At 39.8% G+C, this 22,766-nt stretch overlaps 1 protein-coding gene, 1 non-coding gene and 1 pseudogene across 2 annotated transcripts in view; all 3 read left to right on the top strand.

The window, feature by feature from the left end:
• Positions 1-22,766, top strand: part of LOC114486235 (dual specificity testis-specific protein kinase 2-like) — a 97,727-nt gene that overhangs the window by 32,400 nt on the left and 42,561 nt on the right. The window contains exon 2 of the mRNA XM_028489428.1: positions 9,864-9,985. Coding sequence (XP_028345229.1) covers positions 9,864-9,985 — 122 coding nt within the window. The remainder of the gene's footprint in view (positions 1-9,863; positions 9,986-22,766) is intronic.
• TRNAR-CCU (transfer RNA arginine (anticodon CCU)) lies at positions 10,196-10,268 on the top strand. Its single transcript has one exon. It is a non-coding gene; the product is annotated as a tRNA-Arg (tRNA).
• On the top strand, positions 13,170-13,902 carry LOC102982774 (60S ribosomal protein L7-like; annotated as a pseudogene).

The raw sequence follows: 22,766 nt of genomic DNA, 5'->3' as shown, positions 1-22,766 counted from the left end.
CTCCGGACGCGCAGGCTCAGCGGCCATGGCTCACGGGCCTAGCCGCTCCTCGGCATGTGGGATCTTCCCGGACCGGGGCAGGAATCCGTGTCCCCTGCATCGGCAGGCGGACTCTCAACCACTGCGCCACCAGGGAAACCCTACAGCAATTTTTAAAAACATAACTCTTAACTACCCTGAAATGAAATGGATAGGTAACTTTGGTAGTATTGCTTTATAATTATATAACATTGACATGATACCCTAACTGTATGATAAACGAAAAGTAAAAGAAAATTAAATTAGTAAAAATGATTTCAATATACACATTTTGGGGCCTGACTATGCTAGAAGACAAAGTGGTTAGATGCTTTTACCTTCTTAAACATGACAGGTTTAGTTTTAAGAGGACAGAAGCCACTCCATGCAAGGGGAAAAATTAAAGAGCAGAGATGCCAGTGAATATTAGAATAAAAGTGTAATAACAGGCCAGACTTATTTGTATGTAAGGGAAAGAGGTAACTTCAGCTGAAATAGGAATAGTTTGCCAAGACAAACTACAGATTGATTAAGGAGAGAAAACAGGGAGGTATAATATATCTTTGCCAACTTTATCAGCTTGTTTCTTTCTAAATGTTCATTTAACCGGAATGTTCCATCAGGAAAAAAAGTTGGCAGAGTAGTCACATTGATAACTTTATTTGTGGGCAAAGCAAAAACACATTTCTTATTTATCCATGTTGTACTTTTGTGTTGGCCATGTGACATGTGCAATCTTAGTTCCCTGACCAGGGATCGAACCTGGGCCCCTGGCAGTGAAAGCGCCAAGTCCTAACCACTGGACAACCAGGATTCCCCACTTTTTATTTATATATTTGATTTTTTAAAATAAAGGCTAAATAAATCACCATGAATATAAAAACTACACATGGATTCTGATACAGATGTGTTATATTGGGATTCAGAAGCAGCATTGCCATTGGTGGTCTGATTTTCTGAAATGTTGACCAATTCTTAATGATATTCTTAACAAAACAAAAAAGCAATTTTCCTCAATTTACAAGTAGTTACATTCCTAGGAAGTTCAGTATATTTTAAAACTATGCAAGATGACTTTGTTTTTATGTAAAATGGAGTTAGAATCCAAGCTTAGGTAATAATAAATATGTTCTTTATTTACATGAATGTCTGGTAAGACATTTGCATTTCATACTGGACATGGAACAATGCTTCCTTGTGCGGTATTGTCCTGTAGCTGCAGGATGTCTAGCATCTCAGGCCTGCAACACTCCCTGCCCCCAATCATTGTTATAACCAAAACACTTCACCTGAAAACTTCAAAGACACCTCTGAAGTGAAATGTTACAGCCTCCTTTGAAAACTACTGCTTTAAACTTTATTTGCCTAATACTAATGTTGCTATACCAGCTTACTGTATACTTATTGTACACTCACTGTGACTTCTTGGGTAGAAGTCCTAAGCCACTTATCTAATAGTTAATTTAATGATTAATTACTTTGTTACAGTTCTTACCTTGTTGTCCTTTTTTTGTTATTTAATTCTCCCCTTATTACTTCTCTGAGCTGGTCAGAGGTTTATGCTTTTCTTCCCCTCTAGAAAATAACCATCCCGACTCAAGTTGTCCATTTAAATTCAGCAAACATTTTTTGAGCAGTCAACTACTAAATACTAGGCACTTTGCCAGAGAAGTGATTCTCAGTTTGGTTTCATACCACACTGGTAAAGGATGAAGTTATTGCATGTGATTTGTTATTTAAAATGGTTAAAGTATCAACATATGCAAATAATTTAATTTTAAAAACATAAATTAGAGTTGAATTAGAGGCACCCCTATATTTACTGTCACTTTCATTTGCACGTTAATATGCTTATTTGAATGGAATAAAAATGGATAGAGTAGTAGCTAGTGGACATAGGATTGTATATAACCTGTAATCTGCTTTTTCTTTTTTTTTTTTTTTTTTTGCGGCACGCGGGCCTCTCCCGTTGCGGAGCACAGGCTCCGGACACTCAGGCTCAGCGGCCATGGCTCACGGGCCTAGCCGCTCCGCGGCATGTGGGATCTTCCCGGACCGGGGCACGAACCCGTGTCCCCTGAATCGGCAGGCCGACTCTCAACCACTGCACCACCAGGGAAGCCCCAAATCTGCTTTTTCTATTCCAGAGTCTACTAGTGTCTGTTGATAGTTATGTAATAATTGCCGTGCTTTTCTTTCCTGCTTACCTTTTAACCATTTTTGACAAAAATCTAGATTTGTCCATATGAGAAGAAGTCCTGCTTGTCAGAATGTGTGTTTTGGGGGCGGGGGGAGGTGAATAACTATTCTGGGGATAAAGAAATGAATAAGGCAGTCTTTGCTCTTAGGCATATAGGCAATTGTTCCATATGCAGTTGTAGATTCTGTGTCTCAGGGAGGAGGTAAGTTCAGGATCTTCCTAGTTGCCACCTTGAGTTGGAACTGCCCTTAGGTATATTGGAGATAAATAGATAGGTAGACTAACAGCATACAATATGCAAGTGCTGTAACAGAGATAAATAAGAACAGAGTACTGGGGCTTCCCTGGTGGCGCAGTGGTTGCACGTCCGCCTGCCGATGCAGGGGAACCGGGTTCGCGCCCCTGTCTGGGAGGATCCCACATGCCGCGGAGCGGCTGGGCCCGTGAGCCGTGGCCGCTGAGCCTGCGTGTCCGGAGCCTGTGCTCCGCAATGGGAGAGGCCATGGCAGGGGGAGGCCCGCATACCACAACAACAACAAAAAAAAAAGGAACAGAGTACTAAGAAAACAGAGTGGAGCCATCCAACTTTTCTTGAAATAAAGTAAGATTTTCCCAGGGAAAGTGATGTTTCTTATATCTTGAATAATTGAAGGGAATTTGGAAGGGAGATTGGGATAGGGCTCAGGGGGTTGAGGATTACATCAAGGCATTGAGAATAGCATGTGTCAAGGCACGTAAGTGTGGAGAGGGTGATACCTTTGGAAAGAATTACAAATATTAGTATGTAATAACTAAAGGTAAGGGGAGAAGATGGTGGGAATATACAGGGAGCAGAAGATGGATTTAGTTTTGTTAAGGAGTTTGGACTTTATTCCCCAGGTAGTGGTGAGCTATTGAAGAATTTTAAGTTGGAGAGCAACAAGATAACTTTGCAATTTGGGGGCAAAGATTGCTGGAAGATTTGACAAACTGATGTCTCATGTTGATCTGTAAGAGCCTTCTCAACATCTAGCACAGTGCCTTGTATATAGAAGGTGATCATATTTGCTATTATTTGAATGTGGCTGAAAAGTCTAATGAAAGATTATCAGTTACTTCCAGTTACTTACAGGCTGCATGCACACACTTGACTGACCTTTAGTTTGTGGTTTTTTCCTTTGTTTGTAGACCTTGAAGTCATCTTCAACACTAGTTTTATTTATTTATTTATTTTTGATTGCGTTGGGTCTGTTGCTGCCCGCGGGCTTTCTCTAGTTGAGGCGAGCAGGGGCTACTCTTCGTTGCGGTGCGTGGCCTGCTGCTTTTTTTTTTTTTTTTTTAAACATCTTTATTGGAGTATAATTGCTTTACAATGGTGTGTTAGTTTCTGCTGTATAACAAAGTGAATCAGCTATACATATACATATATCCCCATATCTCCTCCCTCTTGCGTCTCACTCCCACCCTCCCTATCCCACCCCTCTAGGTGGACACAAAGCACCGAACTGATCTCCCTATGCTATGTGGCAGCTTCCCACTAGCTAGCTGTCTTACATTTGGTAGTGTATATATGTCCATGCCACTCTCTCACTTCGTCCCAGCTTACCCTTCCCCCTCCCCGTGTCCTCAAGTCCATTCTCTACGTCTGTGTCTTTATTTCTTCCTGCCCCTAGGTTCTTTCAGAACCTTTTTTTTTTTAGATTCCATATATATGTGTTAGTATACGGTATTTGTTTTACTCTTTCTGACTTACTTCACTCTGTGTGACAGTCTCTAGGTCCATCCACCTTGCTACAAATAACTCAATTTTGTTTCTTTTTATGGCTGAGTAATATTCCATTGTATATATGTGCCACATCTTCTTTATCCATTCATCTGTTGTGGACACTTAGGTTGCTTCCATGTGCTGGCTATTGTAAATAGAGCTGCAATGAACATTGTGGTACATGACTCTTTGAATTATGGTTTTCTCAAGGTATATGGTGCGCGGGCTTCTCATTGCAGTGGCTTTTTGTTGCGGAGCACAGGCTCTAGGCACACGGGCTTCAGTAGTTGTGGCACTTGGACTCAGCAGTTGTGGCTTTGTTGCCACGGACTTAGTTGCTCCACAGCATGTGGGATCTTCCCGGACCAGGGCTTGAACCCGTGTCCCCTGCATTGGCAGGCGGATTCTTAACCACTGTGCCACCAGGGAAGTCCCATGGAAACTTTTAAAATCTGTAGAAAATTGAAAGACTAATGCAATAAACCTCTGTAAGTCCTTTCAACTAGAATCACCAATTATTAATATTTTGTTGCATTGCTTTATCTCTCTGTATTTTTTCCGGCAAACCACTTGAAAGCAAATTGCAGACATCATGACACTTAAATACTTTAGTATGTATCTTCCAAGAATATATTCTCCTACAAAGCCATAGTATCACTATTTATACTTTAGATAATTAACCTTAATTCAGTAAAATAATTTAATATACAATCCCTATTAAAAGTTTCCCTGGGAATTCCCTGGTGGCCCAGTGGTTAGGACTCAGCACTTTTACTGTCGGGGCCTGGGTTCAATCCCTGGCTGGGAAGCTAAGATCCCACAAGCCTCAGGGCACAGCAAAAAATTTAAAATAAATAAATAAATAATTCCATTAAAAAATTTTTTTCCTGTTTGCCTCCAAAAAGTCTTTTACAGCTTTTTTTGACCCAGAATCCAGTCAAGGTTTCATGTATTTCATTTCAGTTGTTATGACTATTAATCTCTTTTAATCTGGAATATTCCCCCACACTTTGTTTGAAGAGTACCATCCAGTTGTCTTTTAGATATTCTGAATATGTCTAATTTTTTTTTTGTGTGTGTGTGTGTGTGTGTGTGTGGTATGCAGGCCTCCCTCTGTTGTGGCCTCTCCTGTTGCGGAGCACAGGCTCCGGACGCGCAGGCTCAGCGGCCATGGCTCACGGGCCCAGCCGCTCCGCAGCATGTGGGATCCTCCCAGACAGGAGCGCGAACCCGGTTCCCCTGCATTGGCAGGCGGACGCGCAACCACTCCACCACCAGGGAAGCCCTAATTTTTTTCTTATAATTAGATTTGAGTTAAACATTTTGGCAAGTATAATACATTGTATCAGAAGGTTGATAATGTTGCATGTCTTACTTTCGGTAATGCTAAATAAGATCCCTTCGTTAAGTGCTAGCCGGCAGAGCTCTCCATTGTAAATGTACCTTTTCCCCTTTGTAATAAATAAACAGTCTCAGGGGTATATACAGATTGGAATATTGCTATTTTTACTTAAAATTACAAGTGTACATTTTCTGTATCATTTCAAACTCACCTGATATGCTAAATTCTTATGAACATATAGTTTCTTATTTTTATTAAAAACAACACCTATTTATTTGAATGTTTACTATGTGCCAAGCACTGTGTTAAGTATTTTATACACATTATTTTGTTTATCTAACATAACAACATCATTTTATCCTCCATGTGAGACAGAGACTATTATTCTCTTCATTTTACAACAGAAGACTTCAATGAGAAGTCACTCTAATCGTTTAAGTGTTAAAACTTGAATTCGGTCTGCTCATCTCCAAAGCTCGAGTACTCCACCACTCTGCTATGCTCTTCTTTAGAAAGTGGATTTGAAGATCCTGTGGTAGTTTAAAAGTCAAGGAGAGGTAGTAATTTCCTTACCTTGGTGATCCTCTCCCTTCCCCTTCCCTCCTCACATCTTCTCTTCTTTTTTCTCTCCATCTCTTCTTTCTTTTCTTCCTTACCTTCCTTCTTTTATTTATAATTGTGATAAAGTATACATAACATAAAATTTACCATCTTAACCATTTTTAAGTGTATAGTTCAGTTCACATTTTTGTGCTACACTCTCCAGAACTCTTTTCATCTTGCAAAGCTGAAATTCTGTACCAATTAAACAACTCCAAATTCCTCCCCTCCCCACAACCCTTAGCAACCACCATTCTACATTCTTTCTGTATGAGTTTGACTACCCTAGGAACCTCATATAAGTGGAATCATACAGTATTTGTCATTTTGTGACTGGCTTAGTTCACATGGCATAATATCTTCAAGGTTCATCCGTGTTGCAGCATGTGTCAGAATTTCCTTCCTTTTTAAGGCTGAATAATATTCCATTATGGTATATACCACATTTTGTTTATCTGTTCATCTGTCGATGGATGGATTGCTTTTGCCTTTTGGCTATTGTAAATAATGCTGCTATGAGCTTGGGTGTACAAATATTTTTTCAAGACCCTGTTTTCAATTATTTTGGGTATATACCCGGAAGTAGAATTGCTGGATCATATGGCAATTCTATATATTAAAAAAAAAATTAAAGATATTTAAAGATATCAATCTCTTGGGAATCCTCTTAGTAGTAGTAGCAATGGTCTATGTGTAGAGGACAAACTTAGGCAGAAATAGGCCTTCCCTTTAATCTGAAAATCTAAGTAGATTTGAGGGCTAGTTAATTTTCGTGGTTTTGACAACTTGGAATGAAGATCCTCCTGCATTTAGGCAGGTTCCCTGTATTCTGTGAACCTCTAAATTTGATGGTACTTTTTTCTTTATCACCTGTAGTCTGTTCTGTACTTTAAAAAATCTATCCAAATCTATTAATTCTTGGAGGTGACACTGAAGTCCCATGAAGTTTTTCCCTAAGTGCATCAACATTCATATAAATACCTCTCATGCTGTATTTGATTCTTTATTCTCTTTCTTATCTGACTAGTCATATAGCTTATTGTTTGTCCCTTTCTAGATGGTAAACTCCAGAAAATTTAAGCCAAACCTTATACTACTTTTCTGTTTGCATCCTCCCCCCAAATCTCTGCCACCAAAAAGAGAAAAACAAAGAAAACACCACCCCCCAAAGAAATTACCTGGATAAATAAATGATTCACTGGCCTTAGAAAGTACATTAGAAGTATCATTTAACTAACTGTAGTTGTTGTTGTTTTCACTGCGCCCTTATGATGTGCCAGGCCTTCTACGCACTGCAAGACAAAGACTAATACAACATAGAGCCTGGTCTCAAGATGCTTTATAGCCTAGCGAGGAGGTATTTATGTACAGAACTATGTGATTAGTGGTATACTGGTGTTCCAAATGTTGTTCTGAGGCAGTATAAAGAGGGATACCACAGATAGTTCCTAGAGAGAGTCAAGGAAGACTTCAGAGCGGAAGGGGATATTTGAGTGTGACCTTCAAAGATAGGTAGAATTTGAGGGGCTAAGAAGAAAGAAGAAAAATATCTTATGCAAATGAAAGACAACTACAGTGTTATGGACATGTTCATCATTAAGGAAGTAAGGTTTTTTATGATTAGTTTGAAACAGATTTTTATCCCTAAATTTCACACATTATTTTAATATTAAACTTTCTTTTATTTATATATTTATTTATTTATTTGGTTGCACCGGGTCTTAGTTGCAGCAGGCAGGCTCCTTAGTTGAGGCTCCAGGGCTCCTTAGTTGCAGCTCACTGGCTCCTTAGTTGCAGCACATGGGATCCTTAGTTGTGGCAGGCAAACTCTTAGTTGCAGCATGCATTTGGGGTCTAGTTCCCTGACCAGGGATCAAACCCAGGGCCCCTGCATTGGGAGCGTGGAGTCTTATCCATTGTGCCACCAGGGAAGTCCCAATATTAAACTTTCTTAAAAGCAGACTTTAAAAAAAAACAACTCAGTGATAGTTTTCAGATGATGAAAAAAAAAAAAAGAGGAGTGAGTTTCAGAATGGAGAGCCCTTATTACAACACAGATGTTTTCTGTAAATAGAGTTGGAAAAATACTGTCAGTGTGTTCTTTGTAAATAAATGTCTCTTTTAACTTATCCATGCAGGATCTGAAAAGGAAAGCCACTTCTCTTTCATCAGTCACGAGGTACATGACAACAGAATCATTGATGCACTAGGAAGAGAGTTGGGTTCCAAATCTCACTAAGTGATCTAGAAGAGGGGAGAGACAGCCAGTGTTCTGCCTCAGTTCTTCTGATCAGGGTTCCTGTGGCTCTGAGTGTTTTGCTTCTTCCTTCCCCTTCTTGTGTCTGGCTACTCTGAAGCATTGTTTCTTTGAATTTTAAGATAAGTTGTGATGTCTGTTCTATATTAATACTAAACTTCTGGGGCTATTGTCATGTCAAAGAATTTCTGGTGATTGAAGAATTAAGTAGATTGTCATGATTTCTACTGGAATTTCCACTTGGTCAACTGGAAATAATATACTGAAACAATACTCTGAAAGTCCATAGGATGATGACATTTTTGCATAGCAAGTCCCTGTTGTGCATGATCTGAATTTTTTTTAATCATTCTTTTTTTTTTAATTTATTTTATTTTTGGCTGAGTTGGGTCTTTGTTGTTGCACACAGGCTTTCTCTAGTGCGGCAAGCGGGGGCTACCCTTTGTTGCCATGCGCAGGCTTCTCATTGCGGTGGCTTCTCTTGTTGTGGAGCATGGGCTCTAGGCATGTGGGCTTCAGTAGTTGTGGCACGTGGGCTCAGTAGTTGTGGCGCACGGGCTCTAGAGCGCAGGCTCAGTAGCTGTGGTGCACGGGCTTAGTTGCTCTGCAGCATGTGGGATCTTCCCGGACCAGGTCTCAAACCCATGTCCCCTGCATTGGCAGGTGCATTCTTAATCACTGCTCCACCAGGGAAACCCTGAAATGAATTTTTTTTAACCAGAAAGTAATGAGGTCCTTGGTACTTCATAACTTTTCTACTGCCTCATTCATAATTTCTCAGTAGGAAACACATATCTAAGTGAATAATTGAGCTTTTTTTGGGTAAGGCAAAATATTTTCTCTGATAGTCTTATTTTGCTACTACTGACACCACATTTAGAGGCTGAAAACATAGTTAATTTTCTTGCAAGTATTGTGTTTCTTTTTAAACCTGTTGAGTGTGCATTGAAATTATAAACTAATATTTTTACATGTAAAATAGATTGAATCTACAGAGAATGAATGTTTTAGAAGTAGACTTTGCTCTGTGCATATGGGTAATAGTGTGAGTGGTGTGGCTCATGTTTTTATATCTGACTTGAGTGTGTGTAAATAATTATAAGGTACTTTGTGTTGGGTTACTACACTATTAGCTCCAAAGGATTCACTGTCTTCTTTCTATATTTAACATGCAATACGTTTTTTTCTTATAGATATACATTTTATGGTGCTTGGGGGAGATTTTGAGGATGTGGGTTTAGTGTCCTATAAAGACAGTTTTATAGTTCATTATGTGTTATATAAGGCTTATGCATGAATCTTTTCTGTGCACAATTAAAATTCCACAAAAGAGACCTTTTCCCTTCAGTTTGCTAAGACTCATCAATGTTGGCCTTAAGAAGCCAGCCTAATAAATTTTCCCCATTTTTTCCTAAGGTATTTTGTTTTTATTTTAAAGACATGATTTCTTGAGGTATTATTAACAATGTGTTTCTAGCCAGCTTAATGTGAAACAATTTTGGTCTTCGATGGAATAAATCTATCTTTGTTAATGGAAGTGAGACCCTAATGTAATCAGAGTTTATAGAAAAACATCCCTTACCATGTCTATTTTATCTAAATTGGCAGTAAAACATCTTGGCATGTTCTACACGTGGAGGCTTTGACCTCATATATAGTTGCCGCCCTTGAGCCTCTTTTTTTGTCCCATTTTATTTTCTAGGTGCGCCACCGAGCTTCTGGCCAGGTGATGGCTCTTAAGATGAACACGTTGAGCAGTAACCGCGCAAACATGCTGAAAGAAGTGCAGCTCATGAATAGACTCTCCCATCCCAACATCCTTAGGTAATGGCTTTTCCTTCCTTCTGGGGATCAGTGAGAAAGCCGAAACATTATTGGAGACTTGTTAGAATAGTATTAAAAGCTGAAAAGAGAGATTCAAGATTTCATGCTAAATCTGGCTTGCTGGGATTTAGCTGTGCTCTAGGTCTTTTTCTACCTACTGAGACTTAATTTTCTGGTAATTAACTGCATTTAATAGGGCAACTTGGGACTTCCCTGGTGGTCCAGTGGCTAAGACTCCGCACTCCTAATGCAGGGGACCCAGGTTTGATCCCTGGTCAGGGAACTAGATCCCACATGCTGCAACTAACAGTTCGCATGCCACAGCTAAAAGTCCTGCATGACACAACTAAAAGATCCCGCGTGCTGCAGCTAAGACCCAGCACAGCCAGATAAACAAATAAATAAATAAAATATTTAAAAAAAATAAGGCAACTTCCTTATGTCTCTCAAATTGCTTTACTCTTAGTAGCAGCTCATTAGAACAGTTGTTACCTATTGCTGAATTGGTAATTTATCCAAGAGAGATGATTTTAGTGGTTATTTAATTTTCTTAAATTGGTTTAGGAGGAATCATAATTAAATCAGTGAAAATAAAAATAAAATTATGCCCTCAGGCTATCTACTCTTAACTGTTAGCACTCACTTGAGGAGACATAGTTTACCTTTTTTTTTTTTTTTTTTTTTTGCGGTACGCAGGCCTCTCACTGCCGTGGCCTCTCCCATTGCGGAGCACAGGCTCCGGACGCTCAGGCTCAGTGGCCATGGCTCACGGGCCCAGCTGCTCCGCGGCATGCGGGATCCTCCCGGACCGGGGCACGAACCTGTGTCCCCTGCATCGGCAGGCGGGCTCTCAACCATTGCGCTACCAGGGAAGCCCCATAGTTTACCTTTTTAAAGGAGAATTATTCGTATGTATAATAAGGTTATATAATCATTACTTTCTAGTAATCAGTACAGTCAGCTCTCCATATCGGCAGGTTCTGCATCCACAAATTCAACCAATCACAGCCTGAAAATATTTGGGAAAAAAAATTCCAGAAAGTTCCAAAAAGCAATACTTGAATTTGCTGTGCCTAGCAACTGTTTACATAGCATTTACATTGTATTTACAACTATTTATATAGCATTTACATTGTATTAGGTATTGTAAGTAATCTAGAGATGATTTAAAGTATATGGAAGTATATGCATGTGTGTAGTTATATGTGAATACTATGTCTTTTTATATAAGGAAGTTGGGCATCTGTGGATTTTGGTATCCTCACAGGTTAGGGGGTGGGGTGGTCCTAGAACCAATGCCTTGAAGATACCAAGGGGTTACTGTATATGAATCTTTCTCACTCTATCTTGACTTTTTTTTTTTTTTTTTTTTTTTTTTTTTTTTTTTTTTTGCGGTACGCGGCCCCTCACTGTTGTGGCCTCTCCCGTTGCGGAGCACAGGCTCCGGACGCGCAGGCTCAGCAGCCAGGACTCTCAACCATTGCGCCACCAGGAAAGCCCTATCTTGACTTAAAAAAAAAAATTTATTTATTTATTTATTTTTGGCTGCATTGGGTCTTCTTTGCCGTGTGCGGGCTGTCTCTAGTTGAGGCGAGTGGGGGCTACTCTTTGTTGCGGTGTGCGGGCTTTTCATTGAGGTGGCTTCTCTTGTTGCGGAGCACGGGCTCTAAGCATGCAGGCTCTATAGCTCAGGCTCAGTAGTTGTGGCGCAAGGGCTTAGTTGCTCCGCGGCATGTGGGATCTTCCCGGACCGGGGCACGGACCCGTGTACCCTGCATCGGCAGGCGGACTCTCAACCATTGCGCCACCAGGAAAGCCCTATCTTGACTTAAAAAAAAAATTTATTTATTTATTTATTTTTGGCTGCATTGGGTCTTTGCCGTGTGCGGGCTGTCTCTAGTTGAGGCGAGTGGGGGCTACTCTTTGTTGCGGTGTGCGGGCTTTTCATTGAGGTGGCTTCTCTTGTTGCGGAGCACGGGCTCTAAGCATGCAGGCTCTATAGCTCAGGCTCAGTAGTTGTGGCGCAAGGGCTTAGTTGCTCCGCGGCATGTGGGATCTTCCCAGACCCCGGCTCTAACCTGTGTCCCCTGCATTGGCAGGAGGAGTCTTAACCATTGCGCCACCAGGGAAGTCCCTATCTTGACTTTTTAGTGAGGTGAGTATATTTCTAAATGAAACCAAATAAGAAAATTTAAGTCAATATATATTAAAGTAGGGCATATGTATAAGAGAGTTGGAAAAGTTAAAAGTGCAATTTACTTATTAGGGTTGTTTAAGGCTAATATTTATATTGGATTAAAGAGAAATCATTTAACAAGTATGACTTACATGTGTGGTCAGTGATAGACAATTATGGAATTAGATTATACTGCTTACTTGAAACTTTATATCTTTGTATAGAATTATTGGCTTCCTAGTCCACTACAAAAATGTTCAGCTAGTAATTTTATTTATTTATTTAAAAAATAAATTTATTTATTTAATTTATTTTTGGCTGTGTTGGGTCCTCATTGCTGTGCGCGGGCTTTCTATAGTTGTGGTGAGCTGGGGCTACTCTTTGTTTTGGTGCTCAGGCTTCTTATTGCGGTGGCTTCTCTTGTTGCGGAGCATGGGCTCTAGGCACGTGGACTTCAGTAGTTGTGGTTCGCGGGCTCTAGAGCGCAGGCTCAGTAGTTGTGGTGCACGGGCTTAGTTGCTTCGCGCCATGTGGGATCTTCCCAGACCAGGGCTCGAACCTGTGTCCCCTGCATTGACAGGCAGATTCTTAACCACTGCATGACCCGGGAAGTCCCAAGGTGGATTCTTTTTTTTTTTTTTTTGTGGTACGCGGGCCTTTCACTGTTGTGGCCCCTCCCAATGCGGAGCACAGGCTCCGGACGCGCAGGCTCAGTGGCCATGGCTCACGGGCCCAGCCGCTCCGCGGCATGTGGGATCTTCCCGGACCGGGGCACGAACTGGCGTCCCCTGCATCGGCAGGCGGACACTCAACCACTGCGCCACCAGGGAAGCCCCAAGGCGGATTCTTTACCACTGGACCACCAGGGAAGTCCCTGGAACTTGAATTTTAGTAGGGTTTTAGAAGATAGGGAAGGAACTCAGGAGCAAAATAATAATAATAAATAAAGCACAGAGGTAAAAGCACAAAGCTTTTTGAGGAGTCAGTGAATTAAAAACCCATTTGGCTATGGAGGGTGCGGAAGAGGAGAAAAATAATGTTCCTGCTGTGCCAGAAACCCTTAAGAAAAAGTAAAGGAATTTTGCAGAGCTGAAGACCAAGTGTCTGGGAAAGAAGTTTGCCCAAAAGATGCTTCAAAAGGCAAGGATGAAGCTTGTCTATGAAGAAGCTAAGCACTATCACAAAGAGTATAGGCAGATGTACAGAACTGAGATTCTAACGGCTAGGATGGTAAGAAAAGCTGGCAACTTCTGTGCACCTGTGTAACCCAAATTGGCATCCGTCATCAGGATCAAAGGATCAGTGGTGTGAGCCCAAAGGTCTGAAAGACGCTACAGCTCCTTACCTTTGCCAAGTCTTCAATGGCACCTTTGTTAAGATCAACAAGGCTCCATTTAACATGCTGAGGACTGTGGAACCATATATTTACTGGGGGTAACTGAACCTGAACTCAGTAAATGAATTCAGGTGTGATTATGGCAAAATCAACAAGAAGCAAATTGCCCTGACAGATAATACATTGATTGCCTGATCTCTTGGTAAATATGGCATTATCTACATGGAGGATCTGATTTATGAAACCTATACTGTTGGAAAATGCTTCAAAGAAGCAAGCAACTTCCTGTGACCCTTCAAATTATCTTCTCCGTGAGGTGGAATGAAGAAAAAGACCACCCATTTTGTAGAAGGTGGAGTTGCTGGCAACAGGGAAGACCAGATCAACAGCTTGTTAGAAGGATAAACTGAGATACCTATTATGATTATTTTTGTTATCTGGTCAGTTAAGTAACAGTGACTGCTTTCAGATTGAAAAAAAATTTTTTTTTGGACTAATAATAACAATGAGAAAACCACCATTTCTTGAAGTCTTGGTCGTATGCTGCATGCTTTACCTATTAAAAGATTTAATCGTCATAACTATTCTCCATTGAAGAAACTGAGGCCAAGAGATTATGTGTTGGCTGAGGTCTGTGACTCTGAGGTCTGGGCTCTTTCTACCATGCTTCTAGAAGAACTCTTTCTATCATGCCTCTCCTAGAGGGTTTGATGGGATAGTACTGGTAGATAAATGTGGAAAGGTAGATTTGGGCCAGACTATTCAGAAATGTTTTGCATAAAGCCAAGAATATTTTATTTTATGCTTTGTTTATTGGATTCTGAGCAGGGACTAGATGACAGAGGGTAACTGGTGGCAAATGTGGAATGGTTTAGTGTTGGGGAGACTGGTGGCCAAGAGATCAGTTAGGGGGCATCTACAGTGTTTGAGAGTGAGATGGTTGAGTCCTGATTTGATGTTCTGCTTAGGAATTTTTTTAAAAAATAAATTTATTTATTTTTGGCTGCGTTGGGTCTTCGTTTCTGCGCACCGGCTTTCTCTAGTTGTGGCGAGCAGGGGCTACTCTTCGTTGCGGTGCGCAGGCTTCTCATTGTGGTGGCTTCTCTTGTTGTGGAGCACGGGCTCTAGGCATGTGGGCTTCAGTAGTTGTGGCACGTGGGCTCAGTAGTTGTGGCTTGCGGGTTCTAGGGCGTAGGCTCAGTAGTTGTGGTACATGGGCTTAGTTGCTCTGCAGCATGTGGGATCTTCCTGGACCAGGGTTCTAACCCGTGTCCCCTGCATTGGCAGGCGGATTCTTAACCACTGCGCCACCAGGGAAGTCCCTGCTTAGGAATTCTTAAGCTGATTATATTTTTATCTTGTTTAAAAAGTAGTATTTTTATTGTTTTATTATTATTGCAGAAGGGATACATCATCACTATGGAACATTTAGAAAATAGAATTAGCAAAAACAGGAAAATAAAAATTTTCCTTAATCTCAGCATCTAGGGATCAAGCTAGTGTTAACATTTGGTGTACTTCCTGCCAATCTTTTTTTTTTTTTTTTTTGTGGTACGCGGGCCTCTCACTGTTGTGGCCTCTCCCATTGCGGAGCACAGGCTCCGGACACACAGGCTCAGTGACCGTGGCTCACGGGCCCAGCCACTCCGCGGCATGTGGGATCTTCCCGGACCAGGCTACGAACCCGTGTCCCCTGCATCGGCAGGCAGATTTTCAACCACAGCGCCACCAGGGAAGCCCCCTGCCAATATTTTTATTCACCACTTCTTTTTTTTAATTCTCTTCACTATGAACTTGACTGGTGATTGCATGGGAAGATTGACTTTAAACAAATTTTATTCCATGACAGCAAAATTTAAAAATATGGTTGTTATAGAGACTTCCCTTGTGATCCAGTGGTTAAGACTTCGCCTTCCAATGCAGGGGGTGCAGGTTCGATCCCTGGTCGGGGAGGTAAGATCCCACATGCCTAGAGCCCATGCCTAGAGCCAAAAAACCAAAATATGAAACAGAAGCAATATTTAGCAAATTCAATAAAGACTTTAAAAATGGTCCACGTCAAAAAAATCTAAAAAAAATAAAAATATAATTGTTATATAAGAAGTAGAATAGTATAGTATAATGATTAAAAACGGAGGCTCTAGATTCTAGATCAAGCTGCCTGGATTCAAATTGTGGATCTTGGGAAAGTTACTTAACCTCTGAGATCCTTAGTTTTCCCATCTATAATGAGGTAAATTACAGTAAATCCCTCATAGAGTTGTTATTGAGGATTAATTTAGTCCATATAAAGCACCTGGCTTGTGTTAAGTGCCCAGTAAGCTAGTTTCTTTTCCTCTGGCTAGTTTTTTAAATGTCTCATTGCATCCCATCTGTCTTTTATCATTCATTCACTCACCAAGCATTTGTTGAGGGGTCTGCTGCTGTTTTTTGTCGTTTTTTAAAAAATTTATTCATTTATTTATTTTGGCTGCCCTGTATCTTAGTTGTGGCACTCAGGATCTTCATTGCGGCATGCGGGGTCTGTTTTTTGTTTTTTTTTTTTTCGGCATGCATGAGGGATCTAGTTTCCTGATCAGGGATCGAACCCCGGCCCCCAGCATTGGGAGCGCAGAGTCTTACCTGTGGACCACCAGGGAGGTCCTTGCAGCTGTTTTTAATACATTCAAGGGTTTTCTGCTAGAGTAATGCTGTTGAATAGAACTTTCTGAAATGATGGAAATGTTCTTTATCTGTGCTGTCCAACAGCCACATGTGGCTAATGAGCATTGAAATGTGGCTAGTACAAACAACGAACTAAATTTAAATTACCCCATGAAGCTTAGTGGCTACTATATTGGACATCCTGGCCCACAGTCCATGTACATCTTTGCTCTTTTTCACTAAATATATATGTGTTTCAGCCTAGAAACGTGGTGGTGTGATGAATACCATTCCTATTCTGATGTCACCTTGATCTACTTTCTTAGCCTGTCTTTTGCTCAGGAATGACACACCTTTCCCTTTTATACAAAAAATCATATTCTTTGCTGTCAGCTAAGTTTTCTAATATGTAAAAGGTAGTGTTAATTCTATCTTGATCTTCACAATAAACCAACAAATGAGATAATGTACATAAAGCCTATGGATCTGTTATAATCCACAGTAAGCATGAAAATTATTATAATTATTGTTAACCATGGTGGGTTTGCACTCTGATGGTGACTTTTTTTTGTTCTGCATAAGCCATCTGTCACAAATATAGTGCAGTTAAAAGCATGGACATGGATTACCTTTTTAAAGAAGTTCTAGTTGTTTATATCTTTCATGTTTTTGTGTCTTTACTGTCATTGTATATTTTGAATACAACAAAAGGAAATTATCCTACCAGGGGCCTAGAGCAAGCAGAGTCCTCTTGGCTTTTGTTACCCAGAGGAGTACTGCAGCAGTAGAAGCATTTTTTATACTTCCCTAGGATGCCTTAAGTATCAAACTACACATAACTATGTTCCAGTCTCAAAATTCTTAGAGTTTTTATTTCCTAAATGCTTTTCAAGTTGTCTTAGAAATTTATTGTTAATACTTTATATTTTTTATAATTCAAATTTTTTGTTACTGTTTGTTAGTATGGCTCTTAGTCTATTTTCAATCTGTTAGTATAGGTTAGTTAGTTTTTATAGGTGCAAAAGCTGAGGCAGAAGTATGAACCAAAGTTTTCCCTCATACTGAGATTATGAGATTTAAATTGGGACGAATCCGTCTCTTGGAACCCTAGGATTTTCACAGATATGCCTCCTCAGGGGCTTGACCCCAGGAGAGAGATTGCTGAGCAGATGAGGCTTTCGGTTTCCATTTTTGCTTCATCCAGCCAGAGTAGCTTCACTTTGTATCCGTTTTATATTGAACTTCCATATAAGAATTTTGAAGAAAAGGTCTCCACTTAAAAACAAAGAAAACGTTGAAAATTGCTGAATTAGTGATTTTGAAGGCCTACTTGGGAAAAAAGGGTATCTGTATGACCTGCCAGATGGTGGGCATCTAATCCTCTGGGCATGGCTTGGTCCTCTGCTGGCACAGCTATTTTGTGCCCAGCAGGAGTGAGTGAGCTGAATTTTTGCAGTTTTATTTCTCTTTTTCTTGACCCCAACCTCCCTACTTCCTCTTTTCCTTTTATCTTTCTCCCTCTTAAGATTTCTAGTTGGAAGGAAAGGAGTGGGCCTGACAAGTCATAGAGGCAAGTAGGTGTGTATATTTTGTTTGTATGTATGTATTTTTTTTAATGCATGGATACAGTTAAGATTGGTTGTTTTATCATCAGTTGCTCTAATTTATCAGTTAAAAAAAAAGAACAATGAAGTGCTTTGTTGAGTGCAGGGACTGATAGTTTGGGCCTCTTGTGAATAAGGTTGTTTATGCCAGGAAGTCTTATGCTCAAGATCTGTAACCCAATACCATGCCTTGCTCACTTCCACTCCCCAATGGCCTTTTTGAGGACCTGTACCAAGATTTGTTCTCATACCTCTTTGTTATTCTTCATGCCATGAGAAATTTAATATTTCTTTTAGACTCCTTGTTCACATTCTCATGCTTACTTTTCTTTAGGCCACATTCTGAATTTATTTTCCTATCTACCAATTTTTTTCAGAATTGTTTTAGCTCCCCTTCAGAATCCATTTGCAACAATATGATGGCCATTTTGTTAAAATGAAGAATATGCTTTCAAATAACCAAATATTTGTTTAGAACTGCTCAGTCCAGCCCTGTGCTAGGTAATATCATGGTGAATAGAAGAGAAGTAGAGGGCTGTCTCCCAGACAGTCTCCTGAGGAAGCAAACTGTACGTCTAGGAAACAGATTAATATCCGCTAATGCTATGAGGATATGGCAGGGTATTTTCCCAATCTCAGCTATTAAGAGAGCACTCTTTCCAGTTACCCATTATAAAAATCCCAAAGTCATCTTTGGTTATTCCTTGCTTCTAATCAGAAGCTAAGCTCTTGATTCTAAATCTTCAAAGACTTTTGCATCTGTTCCTTCCTTTATGCATCTGTCAGTTCAGTCCTCTTCACTTTTGCCTGGAGTGAGTTATTTTTCCTATCTTTTTGCCCACCTTTTCACTCTTCCTGGTACATAGCTCTAATTGTATAGCTTATTTCTTAAAAACCTTTTGTGGCTCCCATTTATTTCAGAATTGAGTCAAAAATTCTTTAGGGTGACAGCTAATGTCTGATCTGTTTTTCCAGCCTTATCTTCAACTATTCCTCTTATGCACTTAACACCACTCCATGATTTCCTAATTGTGTTCTCTTGGACAAGTTATTTGACCTCTGGGCTTTGGTTTCTCCTTTTGTTAAAAGAGGGGAATGGACCAGGTTAGAAATCACATTGAGTTAATGTTGAATAATTTTTATTTTTAATTTTATGTTTAAAATATTTATTTATTTAATTGGCTGCGCTGGGTCTTAGTTATGGCACGTGGGATCCTCGTTGCTGCATGTGGACTCTTAGTTGCGGCATGCAGTCTCAGTTGCAGCATCCATGTGGGATCTAGTTCTCTGACCAGGGATTGAACCCGGGCCCCCTGCATTGGAAGCACAGAGTCTTAACCACTGGACCACCAGAGAAGTCCTTGAATAATTTTTAAATGATCAGGTTTGAAAAATATATTATCTCAGAGTGTGTGTGTGTGTGTGTGTGTGTGTGTGTGTGTGTGTGTGTGTGTTTGTGTGCTGTTCAGAATAAATGGGAAGCATTTAAAAATGATGGATTGGGACTTCCCTGGTGGTCCAGTGATTAAGACTCTGTGCTTCCAATGCAGGGGGCCCGGGTTTAATCTCTGGTCAGAGAACTAGATCCCACGTGCCGCAACTAAAGATTCCACATGTTGCAACTCAAAGATCCCATGTGTTGCAACGAAGATCCCATATGCCTTAACTAAGACCCGGCTCAGGCAAATAAATAAATTTTTAAAAAGTATTTTAAATAAATAAATAAATAAAAATGATGGATTAAAGTGTATCTTTTTGATTTTATCATTGTAATTCTAGTGAGTAACTAGGTGAAAGAGTGTCGATATAGCCCTTAAAGCAAATTTTATAATACTAGCATATTGGTAAGGGGGGGGTCTTAATATTGTTTTCTCTTCTCTGTACTAAGGTAGAAAGTCTAATGACTTAGGAATTGAGTCTAAGTTCTAATTTTATATAACCAGAAAGTTTCTGTAAAATAAAATGCGGAATAAGTTTCAGTACTGTTTATGTCATCATCTGTGGAGAGTGAAGTAGTACAACCCCAGAAAGAAGGTGATTTTTAAAAAATTTATTGAGATATAATTGACATATAATGGAAGATGATTTTTAATATAAACAATGGCTACCATTTATTGAGTACATATTATGGACCCCTGTTGATCGTTTTCCTACCCCCATTTTTTACTTTCTAGACCTCTCCCATCTCAACAAATGGAATTGCCATTCATCTATTAGTGAGGCCAAAAACCTAGGTGTCATCCTTAATATCTTTCCTTTACACTCTACCTCAAACCTTGAAGTAGTTTAGCATTATCTTTAAAATATGCCCTGTCTGCCTACTACTTACTACCTCCACAAGCCAGCATCCTAGTTCAGTTCCCCTCTTGCCCCATGGTAGCCAGATTGAACTTTAAAAAGGTAAATCAGATCATACCATCTCCCACTGCTGAGTTTCCTTCTGTGACTTTTTGTCACCCTTCAAATGAAATCTAAACTCTGGGCTTTGATGTACAAGGCCTTAATTTGTCCTGCCTGCCTCTCTGACCTTATTTCTGATCACTCTTCCTGTAGCTTACACCATCCTAACCACCACCCTTACTGACCTTTTTGTTTCTCAAATACACCAACCTCTTTCCTACTTCAGAGTCTTTGTACTTTCTTTTCCTGTTTCCTATAGTAATGTCTTTATCCCAGAATCATTTGGCATGCTTCTTCTGAGATATCCCCTCCTCATAAAGACTTTTGTTGACTAGCCTGTCTAAAATAGCCATCCAATATCACTATTTATCCCCTCATTCTGCTTTGTCTTTATAGTTCTTATCATCTTTGAAAATATCTTATTTATTCATTTGTTTACTTATTGTTTATAGTCTCCAGGGTAGGGTGAGCTCCCTGAGGGTAGAACTTTATAATGTTCGCCACTGTATTGGGTTAGCTAAAAAGTTCGTTCGGGTTTTTCCGTAACATCTTATGGAAAACCTGAATGAACTTTTTAGCCAACCCAATGTTTCCAGTGCCTATAAAATAGTATCTATAGAAGCAGATACTACATAGAAGCAAGCCGGTTTGCATCACAGAAACCTACAAAACTTACAGTTCACCTCCGGATCTGAAGGTGGATGTCAGGCTTGGGCTGAAAATAGGAGGACTATTGAAAGTCTTTTCGGGGATAACTGGGCCTAAGAGTCACCATCCCCATCCTTTGCAACTAATCAGTTAAGTCTCACCCACCCCGACAAGAGATGAATTTTTATTTTGGGGAAAAAATTGAACCAGAATGTTAGAATGCTTACCTACCTTCATACTAGGTAAGCATCTAAAATGACACCAGATGGGGAAGGAATGTTATACTGAGAAGAGGGAGATGAAGGGATTGTCTGCATACTGAATGGTGAGGCTCTTGAGACTTCTAGTCCTCTTCTATCACGTGGCTCTTAAGCAGGTAGGAATCATCTGCCTCCCACCCACACCCCCATCACCTGCCAGGAAATTGGTGGATTTGGAGAAATTGAAGAGCCCCAAGTAAAAGAAGAAAACTTTAAAATGTAACTACCAAAAAACCTTCTAATTACTATCTTCTAAATATATATCCTTCCAGGAGAGGTTAGAGAAGGAGCTGCATCTATGAAACAAGAATGGTATACTATAAAATAGGAATAATTAGAGAACCACAAAGATTCTCAAAGATTCTTGGAAATTTTAAAATATAATTATTTATTTATATATGGTTCTATATGATTATTTACTTATGGTTTTATTTAAACCATTTGACTAGAAGGCCAAGGAGGTAAAGTTGAGGAAATCATCCATTAATGGAGAAAAGCCAAAGATGGAAAATAAGAGAGAAAAGATAAGAAAATTAAAGGATCAATCTAGGAAGTCTGTTTTTGACTAATACAAGAACATTTTCTACAACTGAAGAGCATGAACTTCCAAAGTGAAAGGTCCTACCAAGTGCCCAGCACAATGAATGAAAAAAAAGACCCACCCCAGAGCATATGATTATGAAATTTTAGAATATGGGCAATAAAAATAAGATTCTAAGCACTTCCACGGGTGGGGGTGGAGGGGGAACAAGATGCCATATAGAAGACTGAAAATTAAAATGGTATCAGACTTCTCAACACCAGCTCTGGAAGCTCTACCGATGGAACAATGCTTTCTGAGAGAAAATTATTTCCTACTTAGAATTCTATATCCAGTCAAACTACCAGTCAGGCATGAGAGTAAAGACATTTTCAGACATGCAACATTTTGAAAACTTTGCCCTTGCAAAAGTTTTTCTTTTGAAGCTTCTGGGGTATGTGTCCCATCAAAAACAAGGGGGTAAACAAAACAATTAAGTAAAAATAAAAAGGAAGGTGTAAGATCTGGAAAGAAGGGTGATAGCAAGACCCAAGGTGACTGCTAGACAACAGTCTAGAGAATAAGCAGTCCAAACTGGAGTGGGAGGATCAAGAACTCCAGGAGAAATATTGGGGAGTGGGGTTTAAAAGGAAAGAATTCATGGATTTCCAGATGTGTTTGACATGGTGGACATTCATATTCAGAAGAATTTTACAGTTCGCTTCGAGGCTTTGGGAAGAATTAATGGTAGGCATATAATAACTAAGCAAATGAAAAATTAGGCGAAACATTAAAAATTGTGCAAGAAATAAAATGTAATCATAATATATTACTTGGCTTAGTGGTGATTATAATCAGTCATAATAATGTAAATGCTGAGTTTTTGTTTCTCCTAAATATTGATTTTACCCAAAATTGTCTTTTACCCAATATTGGAAAGGAAGTAATTTAAGAGGGTGGAGCCCTCAGCTTCCACACTGGAAAGTCAGTAGAAGGTCAGAAATAGCAGTATAAGTATGTTAGTTAGGTAGAGCTGTGTTGGTAAATAGAAGAAACAGTAAAAGAATTGTTACTTACTCAGGGGAGTAGGATTCAGTGGTGATATGGGCAGCCCTGGGTTCTATTTTCATTATATACCTATTTGAAGCTTTGTAAATTATAACTGAGGAAAATTAAGTTAGGTGGCAATTGCAG

The sequence above is a fragment of the Physeter macrocephalus genome, chromosome 4, assembly GCF_002837175.3.
Source record: "Physeter macrocephalus isolate SW-GA chromosome 4, ASM283717v5, whole genome shotgun sequence".
NCBI lineage: Eukaryota > Metazoa > Chordata > Mammalia > Artiodactyla > Physeteridae > Physeter > Physeter macrocephalus.
Note: the sequence above shows the minus strand (reverse complement) of the source record. Positions and strands in the feature narration are given on the sequence as shown.